At 45.0% G+C, this 21835-nt stretch overlaps 1 protein-coding gene across 7 annotated transcripts in view; it reads left to right on the forward strand.

Annotated features, from left to right (window-relative positions):
• The window catches only part of LOC119975416 (inactive N-acetylated-alpha-linked acidic dipeptidase-like protein 2), a 1151524-nt gene that overhangs the window by 572278 nt on the left and 557411 nt on the right, over positions 1 to 21835 (forward strand). For all 7 annotated transcript variants that reach the window (XM_038815043.1, XM_038815042.1, XM_038815041.1 and 4 more), the window contains one exon: positions 14445 to 14730. In XM_038815043.1, the coding sequence (XP_038670971.1) occupies positions 14445 to 14730 (286 nt within the window). The remainder of the gene's footprint in view (positions 1 to 14444; positions 14731 to 21835) is intronic.

Below are 21835 nucleotides of genomic sequence, written 5' to 3' on the forward strand. Positions count from 1 at the left end.
TTGAAAATGCTACTTGGTGGAATCACGTTCCCTCTCCAAATTACGTGTGACGTCAGCGGGAAATTAGGTCAGTCTAAATCATGATAATTGGAAATTCCACTGTCCACCTTCACTTTGCTTGTGAATTCAAGGTGAGTGCCACATTCAAAGCCTGGGTGGGGAGGTGAATACGACAGAGACAGGCAGCGAGGACAAAGAGGGTGGGGAAACTGAAGCCTGAAATGGAAGACTAGAATGCAGACACAGAAAGGGGTGGAAGCGAATCTAATTGTCTGAATGGGAGGGATATACGCAGTCTGTGAAATAGGAATGGATAGGGTTTGTGTGGCGCAAGAGGGGTGGGCTGTCCAGTGACTCCTGGAGGTGAGGGAGAGGGAAGGCTTGTGCATGAGGGACACATTGCATGGAGACTCATCGGCAGGGGGTGGGGGGGGGGGGGGGGGACGTTGGGGAAAGGGTGACTGTGCTGTAATCAGACATGAAGGAATGGGAGAGCTCATTGAAACCAGTCATAGTCTCTGATCTCGGTTCTCTGAGGAGAAATACAGTGGGGTGCACAGCTTGATACGATTCATCGATGAGAAGATCATTGGCATCCTGAAGATGCACTACCAATGTTTGGACCACTCAGAATGGCCTCTGCAGTGCTCTTCACAGAGGCTGTCTTGCATAATCGTGGTCTGTTGCCCTGGTGCATCAAAGGGGTGATCCCTTGCCACAGGGAGACATGGAGGAGCCTGAGAGCTCATTGGATGATGAAGAGTAGGAAGGGCAGGAACCTGAAAAGGGAGATGATAGGTTCCGCGTGGGGATGCCATGGAGAAGCACAACATGGAAGCCATGCATGTGCCACACAAATAGCCATAAGATTCTAGGTGAGGTGCGGAGAACAGGACACTGCCATATTTCTTTTGTCCCCCAGTACCATGCCAGTGAACTGGAAGGCCTTTACAACCACGAACATTGAGAACAAGCTCAGCATTCGTACTTGCACCTTCAACCTTTGTGATTCACCAGAGTCTCATCTCTGGAAAATCAGCAGTGAACCCTATATCTGTATGCACTGGGAAGTGAAAATCGGCCCAACAGCGCAAATGCTCCGTCAAAGGATTTGATGCAGTCATCACCACCATAATGAGAAATGTTTGGCAGACACTAAGATGCCTGCATTGTTGCAAAGACCATCATGGCTGCAGGTTTGCAATATTAATGAAGACAGCCATCTGTTTTTGAGAAACAATTCTAGCTAACCTGCTGAGGCTATTGAGCAAGCCTAACTCCATGTTGTCCTGCATGGAGTAGAGGTAAATAGCGCATTTTGTCAATTCTTCCTGGAAAGTGTTTGACACATCTCCCTGACATAACACCAGGGGCAAGCAAGCATCATGATTCAGCGACACGAGACATGGATGTGAAGCCCACAAATGAAGTGGAAGCATGGCTCACCCTCACAATAAGAAGACACATAGATGCAGGACGCTTTCAAATTTCAAGCCCATTCTCGTGAACATTATATTCTCATGAACACAAAATGTATTTACAAAGGTGGACGATATGAACATCCTTCACCCAGAAGCGGGTTGAAGTTTCTTAATTTTTCTCCCCCTATTGCTACGTCTAGGTGCATCCCCGGCACAGTAAAGGTGGAGGCGGCCTAGTGACTGCTAGGCCCTATTGTCTTTCATGACTTCGGTGGCCATTCTCTAGAGGGCTGAGTATAGCTTTGGGACAGGGGTAGCCTACTTGGCTTGCACAGCTGGAGGTGATGAGGTCACAGGCAGAAGGAATTCAGATTTACTGGATACTCACGGAACTACCATGAGTAGGAAAATGCTAGGGTCTCCAGCTGCTGGCCCTCCTCCCTGATTGGATTGAATTGGAATGGATTGGATTTGTTGTCACGTGTACTGAGATACAGTGAAAAGTATTTTTCTGTGAGAAGCTCAACAGATCGTTAAGTACATGAAAAAAAAAGGAATGAAAGAAAATACATAATAGGGCAACACCAGGTACACAATGTAACTACGTGACAACGGCATTGGGTGAAGCATACAGGGGTGTAGTGTTAATGAGGTCAGTCTATAAGAGGGTTATTTAGGAGTCGGGTAACAACGGGGAAGAAGCTGTTTTTGAGGCTGTTCGTGCGTGTTCTCAAATGTCTTTATCTCCTGCCCGATGGAAGAAGTTGGAAGAGTGAGTAAGCCGGGTGAGAGGGGTCTTTGATTATGCTGCATGCTTTTCCCAGGCAGCGGGAGGTGTAGATGGAGTCAATGGATGGGAGGCAGGTTCGTGTGATGGACTGGTCTGTGTTCACGACTCTGAAGTTTCTTGCGGTCCCGGGCCGAGCAGTTGCCATACCAGGCTCTGATGAAGCCAGATAGGCTGCATTCTATGGTGCATCTGTAAAAGTTGGTAAGAATTAATGTGTTAGTTTCCTGAGGAAATTTAGGCGCTGTTATGCTTTCTTGGTAGTAGCATCGATGTGAGTGGACAAGGACAGATTTTTGGAGATGTGTGCCCCTAGGCATTTGAAGCTGCTAACCATCACCACCTCGGCCCCGTTGATGCAGACAGGGGTGTGTACAGTACTTTGCTTCCTGAAGTCAATGACCAGCTCTTTAGTTTTGCTGGCATTGAGGGAGAGATTGTTGTCGCTACACCACTCCACTAGGTTCTCTATCTCCCACCTGTATTCTGACTCGTTATTCAAGATCCGGCCCACTATGGTCTTATCGTCAGCAAACGTGTAGATAGATTTGGAACCAAATTTTGCCACGCAGTTGTGTGTGTACAGGGAGTAGGGCAGGGGCTGAGTAAGCAGCCCCAATATTGAGGACTATTGTGGAGGAGGTGTTGTTGTTAATTCTTACTGATTGTGGTCTGTGGGTCAGAAAGTCGAGGATCCAGTTGCAGAGTGAGGAGCCAAGCCCTAGTTTTTGGAGCTTTGATATGAGCTTGGCTGGGACTATGGGGTTGAAGGCAGAGCTGTAGTCAATAAATAGGAGTCTGATGTAGGAGTCCTTGTTGTCGAGATGCTCTCAGGATGAGTGTAGAGCCAGGGAAATGGCGACTGCTGTGGACCATTTGAGGCTGTGTGTGAATTGCAGTGGATCAAGGCGTTCTGGGAGCATGAACTGATGTGTTTCGTGACCAACCTCTCAAAGCACTTCATTACGACTGAAGTCAGGGCCACCCGACAGTAGTCATTGAGGCACGTTGCCTGGTTCTTCTTTGGCACCGGTACGATGGTGGTTTTCTTGAAACAGGTGGGGACCTCGGAGTGGAGTAGGGACAGGTTAAATATGTCCGTGAACACCTCTGCCTGCTGGTCCGCGCAGGCTCTATGTGCACGACCAGGGGTCCCGTCCGGGCCCGTCACCTTCTTGAAGGTTCACTTTCGGGAAGGTCGATCTGACTTCGAAAACTGTGATGGTGGGTATCGGTGAGTTATGGGCTGCTGGGGCACTCAACAGCGGATTGTTGGTTTCCTGCTCAAACCGATATTTAATAGAATGCATTTGGTTCATCGGGGAGGGGTATGCTGCTGCTGGAAATACTGCTCGGCTTCGCTTTGTAGCCCATTAGGTTGTTTAGTCCTTGCCATAACTGCCGAGAGTCTGTCTGTGACTCTAGCTTGGTTTGATATTCTCTCTTGGCATCTCGGATGGCTTTGCAGAGGTCGTACATGGATTTCCTGTATAGGTCAGGGTCGTCTGACTTGAACGCCTCAGACCTGTCCTTCAGTAGGGAGTCAATCTCGCGATTGAGCCATGGTTTCCAGTTGGGGAACATACGTACTGCTTTCTTTGGTACGCAGTCGTCCACACATTTGCTGATGAAGTCTGTGACGGTGGTTGCATACTCATCTCAGTTCTTAAATATGGACCAGTCCACTGTCTCTCAGCAGTCACGTATGAGCTCTTCTGTTTCCTCGGACCAGCCACTGAGAATAATATTATGTGTTCGGGTGGCATTGAAATATGGCACTCGGACCATCAAACCCATTATGTAATGGCAGGGTGGACAAATCAGTGCCCGCCCTGCCATGAGACCTAAAGAGCTATTCACCAGTGCATAATTAATAAGCTTCCCAGCATGAAATTAGGCGTGATTTTCTGCAACTGTGCCCAGCAGGAAACGCACCACAAAACCCAGCTGCCACTGCACTTAGTCTCCAGAACAATCTGTAGGGGGTGCATTTTTGAGGTCACCAACCCCCCTCTTTCCCCCCCCCCCCCCCCCCCCCCCCCCCCCTCAAGTCCACTTTCTAAGCAATCAGTAAATTGACAAACTTCGATTTTTACACTGTGATGTAATTTTAAAAACCCATGGAAAAGTTGCATGAGGTGTGACTGGGTTTTTAACAGCTTGCTCTTTCTCCACACTTGATATTTCAGGTTGGCTTTCTTCAAGGTCGATCGTAATGATCACGATTATCTGTAACCTTTGGACTATTCCGCATAAAACAAACTAGATTTATCAGATATAAAAGGGATTCAGAGAAACTTCTCTTTCAAATAATATGAACTGCCAAATGTTGTTACTCATTTTGAAATTTATGCCTCAAAATTTGGACCTCCTCAAAATTAAAGTCGAAAAATTGAACTCCCCATTGCTTGAGAACAAAGCTGTGGGGCAATTTTCCAAATTTCATGTCTTTCCTTATTGTTCAACATCAATGTTTCTAATTGCAGGGAACAATATTTACAAAATCCTAATTTTCTAATTGCATTTTCTTGAAACATGTCTTGATATTTGCAGTGATCTATCGTATCCCCCTCTGTCCGCTTCTGATGCCGGTCTACGAACATTTTTTCAATAATTCCTGTTGCAATAACTATTATGATTTCATTAATCAATTATCCAAGACACATTTATTTGACTCTCTGAAACATTTAGGTTTTCATCTAATTTGTTTTTCCCTTCAGTGCCTTTCAGTGACAGATTATCTTTGCTCTGCAAATGTTGATCCAGCCAACCTCCTCTATCAGACTGCAATTTAAAAATCTTCAATAGCTCAGGAGGCAAAGTTATTTTCCAGTGTGTTCTTGCAGCTGTTACTTCTGCTGTATGGTATGGAATTCCATACAAGGCACTGAATGTGTTGGTTTGAAAGTTCTGGACATAATATTGTGGTATCATCTTGGAACAATAACAACTGCACACAAATACATTTGGCAGAAGCTGCTATACATTTGAGTGCCTCACAGTACGAATGTCCATTTGTGAATAAAATCGGTATTCACAAAATTAAATTTGTTAGTGTTATTTATTCGTGATTGTGTTAGCAGGTCTTGTAAATGACTTGTCCCTTTGGGTTCTCATCCTGGGTAATAAAAGCTGATTAAATCTGAAAACTGACCTTTGAGACGTCATCATTTCTAACCAAGCAAATTAATGGCTCCAAGGCTTTGAAACTCTTTTTTAAATCAGGTTACCTATGTTCAGAGTTACAATTGCCTTCTGAGTTTTGCACTTGTTTTTTTGTCTGCATAGTTAAGGTTTGTTTTCTAATTTTATATTACCTTAACCTTTAATTCTCCTGACACCTTAAAGTGTGCACCCTTTTGTCCAAGCAAGAACTACTGCTTCGTTTTTGTTTTGTTTTTTTGCAGCCAAAGGGTACATTTGTTTTTAATAAACATTTTATTGAGGTATTTGTTGGCATTGTAACGCAGCAATAGAAACAATGTACATGAAAATATAACCATAGTGCAAATACCACCTCCCTCCCCAACAGGTCCCACCATTAATTAACCCCCTAATCTACACTAACCTAACCCCCCCCACACTGACGATTAAATCTCCGTGAAGAAGTCGATGAATGGTTGCCACCTCTGGGCGAACCCTAACAGTGACCCTCTCAAGGCAAACTTAATTTTCTCCAGACAGAGAAAGCTAGCCATGTCTGATAGGCAGGTCTCTGACTTCGGGGACTTTGAGTCCCTCCATGCTAGTAATATCCGCCTCCGGGCTATCAGGGAAGCAAAGGCCAGAAGGTCTGCCTCTTTGTCCTCCTGGATTCCTGGATCCTGCAACACCCCGAAAATTGCCTTCACTGGACTCAATGCCACCCTTGTTTTTAATACCGTGGACATGATGTCAGCAAACCCCTGCCAAAATGCTCTCCGCTTTGGACATGTCCATAACATGTGGACATAGTTCATTGGTCCTCCCGCACATTTTGCGCAGCCACCTTCCATTCAAAAGAATCTGTTCATCCGGGCCACTGTGATGTGAGCCCGGTGAACGACCTTGAATTGAATCAGGCTGAGTCTGGCACAAGTTGCGGTAAACGTGTCCGCCCAAAGGCCCTCCTCTATCTCTCCCACCAGCTCCTCCTCCCACTTTCACCAGCTCCTCAGTCTGTGTCTCCTCTGATCCCATATGTTCCTGAAAAGACAGGAACGCTCCCTTCACCTATCCATCCTCTGGAAACTACCCTGTCCAGAATCCCCCTTAGCGGCAGGAGTCAGAAGGTTGGTACCTGGTCCTCATTTGTGACCCAGAGACGAGCCGGATACAGCAGTCCAAAGTTCACCTGCTTCTTGAAAAAGATTGACTTAATTTGGTTGAAGCCTGCCCTTTTCCTGGCCACCTCCACACTCAGGTCCTGGTAAACCACAGGATACTGTTGTCCCACTTATAGCTCTGCGTTTGCTTGGCCCACTGAAGAATACATTCCTTGTCCAGGAACCTGTGGAATCTCACCACCATTGCCCTCGGAGGGTCGCCCGTTCACGGTTCCTCGCAAGCGCTCTGTACGCCGTGTCCACCTCCAAGGGTCAGGAGAATGTCCCCTCCCCCAGCAGCTTCTCAAACATACTCGCTATGTATGCACCAGCACCAGCTCCCTCAGCCCCCTCCGGGAGCCCTACAATTCTTAAGTTCTGTCAGTGGGACCTATTCTCTAGGTCCTCCACCTTCACCAGCAGCCTTTTCTGCTGGTCCCTCAGCATCCCCACCTCCAGCTCCACCGCTGTTTGATGCTCCTCCTGCTCTGCCAGCGCCTTCTCAACCTTCTGGATCGCCCGATCCTGGGCGTCCAATATGCGCTCCAGCCGATCAATCGACTCTTTTATCGGGTTTAAGCAGTCCCGTATCTGCTTGGCAAAGCCGTCCTGGATGACCTGCATTAACTGCTCCGTTGATCGCTGGGCCGACACACCAGGGGTCAGATTCTTGGCCATGCTGTCTCCTGCTGCAGCTTCAGCCGATCCCTCGTCTGTCTTCTTATTTCTGCCTTTTCGTGCACTTCTGGTTCTCTTCTCCACTCAACAATACATGGATACGGTTCCCAATTGCCTCGGCCTTCGAATTTACAGGTTAAAACCAGAAAAATGTCGGGGTGGCAAAGGTCCAAACGTCTGACCAGAGCGGGAGCCACCAAATGTGCGACTTATTCCTTCACCGGACGTCCAACTACTGCTACATTAACTGGCTTGTCGCATTACATAATAATCTTTATTGTCACAAGTAGGCTTACATTAACACTGCAATGAGGTTACTGTGAAAAGTCCCTAGTTGCCACATTCCCGCGCCTGTTCAGGTACACGGAGGGAGAATTCAGAATGTCCAGTCACCGAGCAGCATGTCTTTTGGGACTTGTGGGAGGAAACCGGAGCACCCAGAGGAAACCCACGCAGACACAGGGAGAACGTTCAGACTCCAGACAGACAGTGACGCAAGCCAGGAATTGAACCTGGGACCCTGGCGCTGTGAAACAACAGTGCTAACCACTGTGCTACTGTGCCATTAGAGTTGGAACGCATCAGAAGGAAATGACAGTAAACCGGGGAAATAAGAATCCTGATCAGAACTGTTTTTGTCCTTCTCCTGATGATTTCCCACCCCAATGCTTTCCATAATTAAGTCTGAAGTACAGGGCACACCCATCCATTCACTCCAACCATCAAAATTCAGAGGACACTAACACAAAGCTTTAAAAAAGCTGACAACTCAAAAGAAAATGCGACACACAACTTAAAATCGAGCATGGGAAACACCTCTGAACAAGTCCACTACTTCAAGGCAAACAAAGTTCATTTTAATTGCATTACGTTGGATTTAGGATGCTTTTGATACTTTTGTGCTTTTTAATGTTTTGGGATCTTATTTCACAGTTCAGTTTGTGTTTCCGTGATACCTGGAACTCAATGGTTGTTCTCTTTGGTTGGAGACAATGCTTCTGATTGGTGTCATTCAAAGGAAGGATGCTGGGTTCCCAACATCCCTCTGCCTTTTCCTGTTGTTTTCTTTACCATGAGTTCCAATTTGTTCATGTGTAGGTTACTCCCCATTTTAAATGTGCTGCGCATGGACTTTTCCTTCTCTAAACTGCTTTTGTAATGCTGTTCTTTTCATTTGGATTCTGGGAATCTGCTAACTGTGAACTGGCACCTGGCATTTATACTGTTTAATCCATGTCAAACGAGTTGGAAAATAGGAATCATGAGCCTGTTCCACAATTCGATTAAATCATGGAAAATCTCCACCTCAGTTCCATTTACTTGCCTTTGATCGATATCCCTTGATGGTTCTTTTTTATACAAGGTGTCAATCTCGGTTTTGAAAATTTCATTTGACCCAGCCTTATCAGGGAGCAAATTCCAGATTTTCACCACTTTTGATGTTATTTATTTCACTACTGAATGATCTGGCTCTAATTTTAAGATAGTACCGCCATGTTCTGGTGTGTCCACCAGATGTAATAGATTATCTGCCTCGACAGTAGTGAGTCCCTTGATTTTTTTTCAGTAGATTGATTGGGTCACCACTCAACCTTCAAAGCTCATAGGAATAAAGGCCACTTTATGCAATGTGTTCTTACACATTATGATTACAGTATGATCCTTTAATCAGATGTGTACCCCCATCCAAACCAATATACATTTCCAAAGGTTCAGTGCCCAAAACTCCAGATGAAGTCTGACAAGTCACTACAGCTGAAACATAACTTCCTCACTTTTGAATTCTAATTCCTTCGAGATGTCAACATTCCCTGAGTCTGGGCAACATGGTGGCACAGTGGTTAGCATTGCTGCCTCACGGCGCCGAGGTCCCAGGTTCGATCCCGGCTCTGGGTCACCGTCCGTGTGGAGTTTGCACATTCTCCCCATATTTGCGTGGGTTTTGCCCCCACAACCCAAAGATGTGCAGGGTAGGTGGATTGGCCACGCTAAATTGCCCCTTAATTGGAAAAAAAATTGGATACTCTAAATTTATTTTTTAAAATTCCATGAGCCCTTTTGGCTACATCTGTACCTGTGAGGTCGGCTTGGATGCATGTGAACACCGAGGACACGAGATGCTTTTCAAACACCGTTTGGCTGTAAAATTGTGCAGCATAGCCAATCCAGAGATCGGGATGCCATTTACTATACTGAGGGGTTCTGGCGAGTAGAGCACCACAGTGCACAAATCGTATGTGTGGTCTGAGCTCCACTGAGGCCCCCATCTAACATGGGTGCTGTTTTATAGCGTTCTGTTTCTTGGTGCTGTGAGAACTGGGACACACGCAGCTAATTGCGCTCGCTTTGGGCCTTTGTTCCCATTTAGTTAAATCCCCACGGTTCATGGTCTTTTTGCCATTAATAAAAATTGATCTTTGGATAAATGTGCCGGTTGCAAAAGTAAAATGTGAGCAAAGCGTTTGAACCCATGGAGTTTTTATTTTTCGCAGCCTTGGACAAAGTTTGTTCCCTTTGTTTCAAATGAGTTACATTTTTGGAAAGGCTGGAGCTTTAACTATGTTGTTCTCTCCCTCCTGTGATCCCACTTTTCTTGCTGTCCGAACCTTTATTGTGATACTGCTGTTGCTGTCACGCTAGCTATTGTGCTGCACCCAAGAGATCACAACCTGAAAAGTGACAGTAGTGGCAAGAATTGAGAATAAACAAGAACAGATGTCTGAGGTAGTTGATCCTTTTGTGCAAAACTGTTCACAGCACTCTGTTAATTCAGTGCACAGCTTTGGAAGCACAGCCACAGTTCTGTTCTGTATTAGTCAGATTGATTCCTGCAACAGGGAAAGCATGTTAACAGATATTGCAATCAGAGAGTGTTTCAGAAGATGGTAATCTGTGATAGATGAGACTCCTATACTGTGGTGTGTTTGACAAGTGTAACAGAAAGAAAAGCTTGCTTTTCACCTTGGGTTTGTGCTGTTGAAATCTGGTCATTCAACTTTCATCTCTTATTTCAGTCGCTCTTCAATCAACCAGTAGCTAATCAGTTTTAATATTTGGAGTGGTGCAGTATGGCTGTCTTTTGACTGCATTCACCAGACAGTATAAGGGACTCTAAATTAAAATGAACACAAAAGAAACCTGACTAAAAATGTCTTCCAAAGTTCACGAGTCTCTCATTTTTGATCGTTGTTCCATTGCTTTTGGCAGATACATAAGTCTTGGCAAGTGTTGTCTGCAGTACTATGCTTAATACTTTATGTTGTGCCACACAAATGATGTTCTTGTCAAGGCAACATGAGTTGTGGTTTGGCAGTTGCCACTGTGGCCCCAATTTTAGCTCTCTGCACATTGAGTGAGTTACAATTTCACCCAGTGACTCCATTGAATAATCTTTATGGGAGAAAAGCCCTGTAATACAGCCATTTACCAACTATATCGAGATTTGAATGAGAACGCTATCGATGAGCAAGATTATGACTTCCAGAAATGTAACTTTTAAAAAAATAAATGTTCTATTGAGGTATTTTTGGTATAATAACAACAACAAAATAAACAATATACATGAATAAATGGGAGATTAGATGACTGGGAAATCTTTAGGGGGCAACAGAAAGCTACTAAAAAAGCTATAAAGAAGAGTAAGATAGAGTATGAGAGTAAACTTGCTCAGAATATAAAAACAGACAGTAAAAGTTTTTACAAATATATAAAACAAAAAAGAGTGGCTAAGGTAAATATTGGTCCTTTAGAGGATGAGAAGAGAGTTTTAATAATGGGAAATGAGGAAATGGCTGAGGAACTGAACAGGCTTTTTGGGTCGGTCTTCACAGTGGAAGACCCAAATAACATGCCAGCGACTGATAGAAATGAGGCTATGACAGGTGAGGACCTTGAGAGGATTGTTATCACTAAGGAGGTAGTGATGGGCAAGCTAATGGGGATAAAGGTAGACAAGTCTCCTGGCCCTGATGGAATGCATCCCAGAGTGCTAAAAGAGATGGCTAGGGAAATTGCAGATGCACTAGTGATAATTTACCGAAATTCACCAGACTCTGGGGTGGTCCCGGTGGATTGGAAATTAGCAAACGTGACACCACTGTTTAAAAAAGGAGGTAGGCAGAAAGCAGGAAATTATAGGCCAATGAGCTTAACTTCGGTAGTAGGGAAGATGCTGGAATCTATCATCAAGGAAGAAATAGCGAGGCATCTGGATAGAAATTGTCCCATTGGGCAGACGCAGCATGGGTTCATAAAGGGCAGGTCATGCCTAACTAATTTAGTGGAATTTTTTGTGGACATTACCAGTGCAGTAGATAACGGGGAGCCGATGGATGTGGTATATCTGGATTTCCAGAAAGCCTTTGACAAGGTGCCACACAAAAGGTTGCTGCATAAGATAAAGATGCATGGCATTAAGGGTAAAGTAGTAGCATGGATAGAGGATTGGTTAATTAATAGAAAGCAAAGAGTGGGGATTAATGGGTGTTTCTCTGGTTGGAAATCAGTAGCTAGTGGTGTCCCTCAGGGATCCGTGTTGGGCCCACAATTGTTCACAATTTACATAGATGATTTGGAGTTGGGGACCAAGGGCAATGTGTCCAAGTTTGCAGATGACACTAAGATGAGTGGTAAAGTGAAAAGTGCAGAGGATACTGGAAGTCTGCAGAGGGATTTGGATAGGTTAAGTGAATTGGCTAGGGTCTGGCAGATGAAATACAATGTTGACAAATGTGAGGTTATCCATTTTGGTAGGAATAACAGCAAACGGGATTATTATTTAAACGATAAAATATTAAACCATGCCGCTGTGCAGAGAGACTTGGGTGTGCTAGTGCATGAGTCACAGAAGGTTGGTTTACAGGTGCAACAGGTGATTAAGAAGGCAAATGGAATTTTGTCCTTCATTGCTAGAGGGATGGAGTTTAAGACTTGGGAGGTTATGTTGCAATTGTATAAGGTGTTAGTGAGGCCACACCTGGAGTATTGTGTTCAGTTTTGGTCTCCTTACTTGAGAAAGGACGTACTGGCACTGGAGGGTGTGCAGAGGAGATTCACTAGGTTAATCCCAGAGCTGAAGGGGTTGGATTATGAGGAGAGGTTGAGTAGACTGGGACTGTACTCGTTGGAATTTAGAAGGATGAGGGGGGGATCTTATAGAAACATTTAAAATTATGAAGGGAATAGATAGGATAGATGCGGGCAGGTTGTTTCCACTGGCGGGTGAAAGCAGAACTAGGGGACATAGCCTCAAAATAAGGGGATGGAGTTTAGGAGGAACTTCTTCACCCAAAGGGTTGTGAATCTATGGAATTCCTTGCCCAGTGAAGCAGTTGAGGCTCCTTCATTACATGTTTTTAAGGTAAAGATAGATAGTTTTTTGAAGAATAAAGGGATTAAGGGTTATGGTGTTCGGGCCGGAAAGTGGAGCTGAGTCCACAAAAGATCAGCCATGATCTCATTGAATGGCGGAGCAGGCTCGAGGGGCCAGATGGCCTACTCCTGCTCCTGGTTCTTATGAAGCCATAAACATAGTGCAAAAGCCATTTACCTCTCGTACAGGTCCCAATCGTATTGACCCCCTACTGTAATCTCTAATATTCCCCCTACTGTAATATTACCCCCCCCCCCCCCCACAGTCTACTGACGATTAATTTCCCGCAAAGAAGTCAAAGAACAGGTGAACCTGAACAGTGACCATCTCAAGGCGAACTTGATTTTCTCCAAACAGAGAAAGCTATTCATGTCCGATAGCCAGGTCTCCGACTTCTGAAATATAACTTTTATTTATAAACTTTAAATATAATCATAAAAATCCATAAATGGGTCACTATATTCCATTTAAAATTATGTTGAAAGCCCCAGTATCCATGGAGAACTTTTCATTATGCAAATGTTGACATTTTCTGAACTATGTTTGCACCTGTGGGTGGTACTAAGACTGTTTTTTTCACTGTAAATGTTATACGTTTTGAAACACTGTAGAATTGTGATGCGGGTCTGAAATATTTCTGCACCCTGGTCATCAAGTGGTTTTCCACCCATGGTCACAAAGATAGATTAGGGTAATATCCACAAGTTGAGTTTGAATTTTGTGTGAGATAATGTTTTTTTTCTAATTAAGGCAAACAATCATGTTAAGCAGAAATGTTTTCCTGAACCATTACTTCATTGTTGTGATCTCCAGTTCTAGTCCACATCCTTGCGACCATCTCTGTCTGCGAGTATTATATTTTTATGGGTAGTAATGCCACATCTTTGTAGGGAGAGAAAAGAGCAAATGTTTTGAATCCAGGTGACCCTTTGTCAAAGCATCTCCCTACAGATGCTACTAGACCTGAGATTTTCCAGCATTTTCTCTTTTGGCTTCAGATTCCAGCATCCGCAGTAATTTGCTTTTATCCAATATCAAGTCTTTAACTGACTTCGTAATACACTGGACCATTCCCCTTTCATTTGCAGAGAATATAGTCTTGAATGCTTAGTGTTTAAGTCTCCTACTTCCTAAGTCTTTAAGCTTACTCTCTTGCCTTCCCCACTCTGCACTACTCCTTGTCCACAGCAAGCGTTTGGCATTTTGTGAACGCACAACCGATTGAGATTTTTCTGTCTGCACCCCCACCCCCAAACTTCCCCAATAAATGAGTAATTTGCTGACTTGTCAACTTGCACTTCCTGATCCACGGTTGTTTCCTAGTGCATCCTTAGCCTCTTTCCCTCCTGCTTCCCTTTCCTTCTCTTCTCCATCCTCTCCCTGTGCTTCTTTCCTCTCCTCTCTTTTGTTTCACCTCCCAATTCTCTTTTCTATCTGCTAACTTCCACTTTCCCTCTGCCCTGCCACTCTCTGATCTCTCCTCCCCCCCCACCTTCCCACCCCTTTAACCCACCTCTCTCCCTCTCTTTCTCTTCCTCTCTCCCCCACTCATCTTCCCTGTAGGCTTTCCGTCCCCCCATTCTCCTTCCCTTTCAACACCATATTCTAATATTTTGCTGCCCTCAAACCCAGCATGCTTGAACATTATCTTCCCCTGTGCGCTGCCATGGGACATTGACAAGTGAAATTTAAAAATAAGCAGTTTTGGCATTCGCAGTACATAAATAGAAAACAATGCCAGTAAATACATTGCAATTTGTATTTGATGCAAATGTTAATTTCTTGTGTGTATTAATCTCTCTATCAGTATCTGTTGATTGTTCCATGTAATTGTGATAAATGCTATCAGTGTTGAAAGTAATTATTCTATTTCTCTTGTTTAGGAACCTTACACCCTTTGCTGCTGAGTCAGACTGGGGGAGATCTGCCGCACGTATTATGGACCAGTGGACTGCATCTGGTTTAACAGAAATCCGCTTAGTAAATTACACAGTTCTTCTCAGCTTGCCTGATACAGACCAAAACAAAATCATTCTGACAAATAGCAGCCAGTGCTTTTATCCCAGCGGACAGCAATGCAGTACTCTACTCTCAGCCCCACGTGGGAAGAAGGAAAAGAATGACCTTCTCTATTTCTATGCTGCATATTCTGCCAAAGGATCTTTGGAGGTAATGAAAGTGTTAGAAACCAATTCTGCCTGTCATTTTAGGGTATTTCATTTGCCTGGTAAAATTTGAATTGCTCCCAATATTTTGACAAGGTTATTTGTTCTGCATAGCAGAGCTGCAGGATCTTCCTTTACAGTCCAGTCATGTACACCTATCATAAGTCGGTCTTTGTGAGAGATCCAATTTGTGGTTCCTGGTAACAGTCTAAGTAGTATTCATAATTCCTAAAATCCACTTCAAAAACCTACCTTATACCATCAAGATAAATGGTATACACTGGAACTTAGTTGTAATTTGTTGTGCAAAGAAAGGTGACATTTATCTTATGATAGTGAAATGTAGGTCAACAGCCTTTTCTATTCAAGCCAGACCTATCAGTATTTTAGACTGAAATACCAAAGCTTTGTATAATTCCACTGGAAGTGATCAGCAATGCACTAAATAGCAACATTTCCACATACATGATGCACGTCCTTCCAAAATATAAAAATAACAACATTATAGACAACAATACTATTCCTGCCAATATCTGTATTTTCAACTTCATCAGCAACAATGTTCAAATAATATCAAATTCTTGTGCATATTCTTGTGCAATTGAATTTGTTGAGTAGGGAATTTTCACAACTAGATTGAGGTACTGGGTTATAGATAGGAGTCTGAAAAATATCTACAAGGAAATAAGTTATTCTCTCGCTGATAATTTTGTCTATATTTGTAAAATCAAGCATGTTCATTTATATCAATCATAACAAAGAACAAAGAAAAGTACAGCACAGGAACAGGCCCTTCGGCTCTCCAAGCCTGTGCCGACCATGTTGCCCGTCTAAACTAAAATCTTCTACACTTCCGGGGTCCGTATCCCTGTATTCCCATCCTATTCATGTATTTGTCAAGATGCCCCTTAAATATCACTATCATCTCTGCTTCCATCACTTCCTCCGGCAGCGAGTTCCAGGCACCCCCTACCCTCTGTGTAAAAAAAACTTACCTCGTACATCTCCTCTAAACCTTGCCCCTCGCACCTTAAACCTATTCTCCCTAGTAATTGACCCCTCTACCCAGGGAAAAAATCTCTTATCCACTCTGTCTATGCCCTTCATAATTTTGTAGACCTCTATCAGATCGCCCCTCAACCTCCTTCGTTCCAGTGAGAACAAACCAAGTTTATTCAACCTCTCCTCATAGCTAATGCCCTCCATACCAGGCAACATCCTGGTAAATCTCTCCTGCACCCTCTCTAAAGCCTCCACATCCTTCTGGTAGTGTGGCAACCAGAATTGAACTCTATACTCCAAGTGCGGTCTAACTCGAGGTTCTATACAGATTCTGTGACAGAAGTTAACAGAAGCTCATAAAATTCATCGTCTCTTGATACAAAACATTTTAAAATCACTTCTAGCATTGCAGAATCTAAAGTGTTTCGGAATTTGAGGTCAAGCTGTAAGTTGCTATATGGATGTGGCTTCATTAATTAATGTGCCTTGCTGTGAGTGTACATCTTTAGTGATCTATCCTTGGATCCCAACCATAACCTATGTTTGTATGCTGCCTTTAACATAATGAAATGCAGTGCTTCACAGGAGCATTATAAAGTGAAATCTGACACCAAGCCACAATGGAGATATTAAATTAGGTGACAAAAACCGTGGTCAAAGAGGTAGGTTTTAAGAAATCAGAGGTCGGCAGGGGTTCAGATATCAGAGGGTGAGGTCGGACTTTGGGTGGAGGGGATTGGCGGTCAGAATGGAGGTGGGGGTGTCAAATGATAGCAGGGAATAGGGTGGTATTGGAAATCGGTTGCCATGACAAATCGGGGTGGGGGGAGGGGCTGGGGATTCGGGTTACTGATTTAATCTAATTTATGGATGGTTCACAGTGCAGCACATTTGCCCAGGGATGTGAGGGCTTCTAGGCACTTGCCATTTAAATGCTTACCTAGGAGGTTCCAAGAGGGACACCCCAGCGCATCTTTGGGGTACCACCATGCCCACCCCCCTGGCCCCCCCACCCCACACACAATTCTACATTGGGAAGCAGAGAGGTTACAGTCCAATATCATGTTACATTGATGACCCACAGCTCTACCTCACAACCACCACTCCACCATCTCTAAATGATCAAGCTGCTGATCTGATATCCAATACTGGATGAGCAGTAATTTCCTCCAAACTTAACATTGGGAAGACCAAAGCCATTGTTTTCAGTTCCTGTTCCTGTCACAAACTCTGCATCCTGTCGATTGAGATATTCGCAACTTCAGTGTCATATTTGACCCCGAGATAAGCTTTCAACCACATACTTGTGCCACTACAAAGATCAACAATTTCCAGCATCATAATATCACCCTTTCTCAGCCCTGACTTCAACTCTTCTATTGCTCAAACCCTCAACTATGATTTTTTAAACTCCAGGCTTGGCTATTCTTAACCTAACGTCGCATTAGTCCCAGATGATCATAGGCTGCTTTCCCCTTTGAGGTGGTGATTGAATCTGAGGATCACCACACCTCTAGCGAGGAGCAAGGTTGAGAAGGTGGACCTTCATGAATAACCTCAACTGATTTGGGGAATGAACCTGCACTGTTGGCCTCGCTCTGCATTACAAACCACCTTCCATGATATTCCTAGCCCTCTACCATTTTGTTTTCTTTGTTTTGTGTTCGTTTTGATACCAGATATCACAGATTATCGTTTTCCACAAACTACTTCCAACAATGTCTGGTTTGTTGTGGCCCCTGATTTGCAGATCCAGAAGTAAATTTTGCACTCTTAGTTTTTCAAGCAATCTTTCTTCATGAATATCTTCATATGAATCATCTTGTATGTTGGTTGTTGTTTTTCTCCTTAACATGTGAGCAACTGGCAAGGTAGTATTTCTTGGAAGTGACTTCTGGACATCTCGGGATAAAACGTCACCCACATTGTAGGAACTGGAGACATACATGGACCAAACAGTACAGAAAGTAAATGTCCTTCCAAGAAAATGACATTAGTGACCCAGTTACATGTTTACATTGAGATAAGGCCAATCAGTCCATAGATTCTCGTTCCAGATAATATTAGCTAGTTTAGCACAGTGGGCTTAATAGCTGGCTTGTAATGCAGAACAACGGCAGCAGCGCAGGTTCAATTCCCGAACCGGCCTCCCCGAACGGGCGCCAGAATGTGGCGACTCGGGGCTTTTCACAGTAACTTCATTGAAGCCTATTTGTGACAATAAGCGATTATTATTATTATTATTATTCACTTAAGCCTGAGGCAACAACTAACCTTATATAATAATTGGGGGCAGCATGGTAGCACAGTGGTTTGTACTTCACAGCTCCAGAGTCCAAGGTTCAATTCCCGCTTGGGTCACTGTTTGTGCAGAGTCTGCACATTCTCCCCGTGTGTGCGTGGGTTTCCTCTGGGTGCCCCGGTTTCTTTCCATAGTCGAAAGATGTGCAGGTTAGATGGATTGGCCATGCTAAATTGCCCTGAGTGCCCAAAAAAAGGTGAGATGGGGTTACTGGGTTACAGGGATAGAGTGGTGTGGGCTTAAATAGGGTGCTCTTTCAAAAGGGTCGGTGCAGACTTGATGGGCCGATTTTATGATTCTATGAATAATTAAAAAGATAAAGCAGGACAAATTCAGCCCTTCTTCCAAAACTAGTCAACCAAAATTCCAGGTTACACATGCAACTCCTGTGCAGTATTTCACAATATGTCATGTATAATTGCAACATTTTAAAAATAATTGTCTACTATAGAATATTTGATCATTTATAGTTATCTTTATAACTTGGAATTACATTCTTATATATCTATATTTCCAAATTGATGAATAAGATTGTATGAATTACTTTTACTTGGTATCTCTTCCAGACAAACCTACCTCTGTGGTGGTTTTCTCATGTTGCATTTTGTTGGAAACATGACTTTTTTTTTCTATTCATACTTACTGGGTTTTCAGAGTTGAACAAAATAAACTTGTGTCTAACCTAATAAGCTCGCCATGTCTACCTGCCAATTACTAACCACTCAGGAGGCTCTACTGCAGATAGATATGTGATCACGAAAAACCTGAAAATCAATCGTCCTACATATTTGTCCCATGTTAGGAATAGGCAGGAAGAGTGCACAGTTGATCTAGCCCCACAACTCCACAGGTTGCACCATCAATTTAAAAGTTTAATTTGCTCACCAAAGTGGCCAATTATTTACCTTCACTTCTGTCCGATCCATAATAAGAGATTTTACCCAGGCTTCTTTCAATAAACTCAGGATGATTTATTTATCATAAAGAAAAACTTGTTTTTATAAAACAAGTTGCAAGAACAGGTCCACAGGCAATTATACTCAAGGAGTCTAACTATCGATCACGTGTGCACACATATACACACCCGCACACCCAAAAAGGACAAACATAGATTTTCTGCAGAAATGGGCTTTGGAGAAAAGGCTGTATAAAAATGTTTAAAGTTTGCAGGGTTTCGATGCTGTCGATCTGGAGTTCTCTCGTGTGAAGATGGGACAATGGCAACACTAGATGTCTGGGATTCTCAGTGATGGAGATTTGGCATAGAGAAATATATAAAGAGCTGGATCAATTCTTCGCATCTAAGCTTTATAGGTTTCCAAATACAAACAACTTATACCCAGATGTGCATTCTCTATTTGCAGATTGAGAACCATACAGGAATCTCGGGCAATGCAGGGAAGTGAGCTGAGCGGCTTTTTACTTTTGTCAGTTCAGTCCCAACTGAATTCAGAAACCACCAACTCCAAACCAAGAGGGTCCAAACTTGAAGCTTGTCTCTGTCATATAATTTCATGTAAATCACTAGCCTCTGTCAGTTTCTCCCCCCCCCCCCCCCCATCCTCATTAATTAAAGTAACTGCAGCTCAAAGCAAATGAATGGGCCTTCCCTCTTCCCCCGTCCAATATCATGCTAACCAGGTGATTTATCCGAAAAGGCATTGTTGCTCCCAGTCCAAAAGTGAACTTATGATATTTTGTAAAACAAGATCCAAATGCCCAAATAATGTCCTTCCAACTTGTAAAACAGAGATACTGTGAAGATTTTGGGCGAGATTCTCCGGAAAGATTTCTAAGTGTTGTAGCGAGTAGTGAGTGGGAATTGCCGCGTGCTTCCTGGCGCTCAGCTCAATGAGGCCTCACGGGCTTCTTGCCGCGAATGAAGGCTCACCAGCCACTTCGCTGTGACCGTGCTTGCCAGCGCCCTGCTAACAAGGTTGAGCAGCACTTAATTTGCACTTGCTCAGCTAACCCAGCCAGCTCTTAACAACGGCACCAAGGAGACCGGCCCCAAGATTCGGGGACACTGACCTGGGGAGGCTACTAGATGCCGATGAGGTGAGGTGGAATGTCCTGTTCCCTTGCGGGTCCCGGAGGGTCAACCATAGGGCAGCCAGTGCTGCCTGGGATGAAGTGGCAGCAGCTGTGATAGTCGGGAGTGTGACCAGGCGGACTGGTCTCCAGTGCAGGAAGAAGGTCAATGATCTACATTGGGCAGCATGAATGAGTAGACACCAACGCCCCCCCACCAACCTCCACCCCCCTGGGGTGCCACGCCCCCCCCCCCCCCCCCCCCCCCCCGGTCCTCTCGGAAACCTTTCCACACCCATGGGAGCATCATCCACCCAACTCTCCATGTGACCCCCAACCCTCCTTCCAACCCCCCCCCCCCCCACTTCAACACTCTGCAACTCTCTCTTCACACGCCCCTCATCCACCACTGTGAACCACGAGTGTGGCTGACGATGCCCTCTCTGTGTCATCTCAGGAAAATCTCTCCAATAATCGCTAGGAAAGGGCCAAGTGGAGAGGTGCCAGACATCAGAATCCTCACCACCTTCGAGGAGTGTGCCCTGGAGGTGATTGGTGTGGTCAAGGACAGAGCGGTCACCCACGCGGAGGCAGGCGGATGCCGTAGAGGTGAGGAACTACTGGGCTCCACCCGAGGGGCCTGACAAACGTGAGTTGGTCTTGCCTTACTAACTGACCCATCCTCCCACTGACCACATGTCCATACTGCAGCTGACGGCGCTGACCCATCCCAGGAGCTCCGAGGATGCCACCATGATAATCGCGTCACAGCTGTCATCCCCACGCTCCACCAGCAAAGAAACCCGTACCTCGGTGGGACATATTAGTGATCAGGCGCCTGGGGCAAAATCTGAATTTGGTGAGCACCACACTGCAGGTGATCTACATCAAGTGGAGGCAGGAACCCCCAGGCGAGACAGCAGTCGGAGGTCTGCTAGATCCCAGAACCCAGCTGGGTCCCAGCCTGATGCTGAGCTTGCAGATGGAGCAGCCATCTACTTGAACTAATGGAGACGTTAGGGATTGGCAGGGACCCTCAGAGGGCGATGTCAGTGACACTCCAGCAGATCCATTGCCGATTGGAGGAGTCCCAGAGGCTACAGGAGTTGGCACCAGCAATGCGTGGCACCGAGGCCAACACTGCTAGGATGGCTATCACAGTGGAGAGCCTGGTGCATGATGTTGGCACCATGAGTTAAAGTGTCCAAGGCGTCACACAGTCGGGAACGGCCATGGCTGAGGGCCTCGGCAGAATGACTGCCTCACTGGAGAATGTCACCCAGTACCAGGCTGACCTTGATGACGTTCTGCGGGACATGTCCCGCTCTCATATGGGAATGGCCAAGGCGCTGCGGAGCTCGTCCAAGTCACAGGTGGGCATTGCTGAGGCACTGCAGAGGCATGTCCCAGTCACTGAGGAGCATTGCCAAGGACGGCAACACAATGCAATGGTACAAACCATGGGAAACCACCAGGACTGGCAGAGCCAGATGATGCAGAGGCAGCCAAGGCTCGAACCATCTGCCTCTCCGTCCCAAGGAGAACCGCGAGGCTCTATGGGCACCGAGCAGGAGAAGTGGGTGCTGGACCTGTCTCATAGAGTGGGGACGGTGGCCATCAGCTCTCCCGAATTCCACCCCTCTGATGAGGCCGCATCTCACAGCCAACACACAGGACAGGAAAGCACGGCTGTGCATGTGCCATCGACAAGCGAGCCAGGGCCGTCCTGCCCCAGAGCCCCCAGAGGTTGCCTGTCAGGTGCATCAAAGGCTAC

Source organism: Scyliorhinus canicula, chromosome 13, assembly GCF_902713615.1.
Source record: "Scyliorhinus canicula chromosome 13, sScyCan1.1, whole genome shotgun sequence".
NCBI classification, from domain to species: Eukaryota; Metazoa; Chordata; class Chondrichthyes; order Carcharhiniformes; family Scyliorhinidae; genus Scyliorhinus; species Scyliorhinus canicula.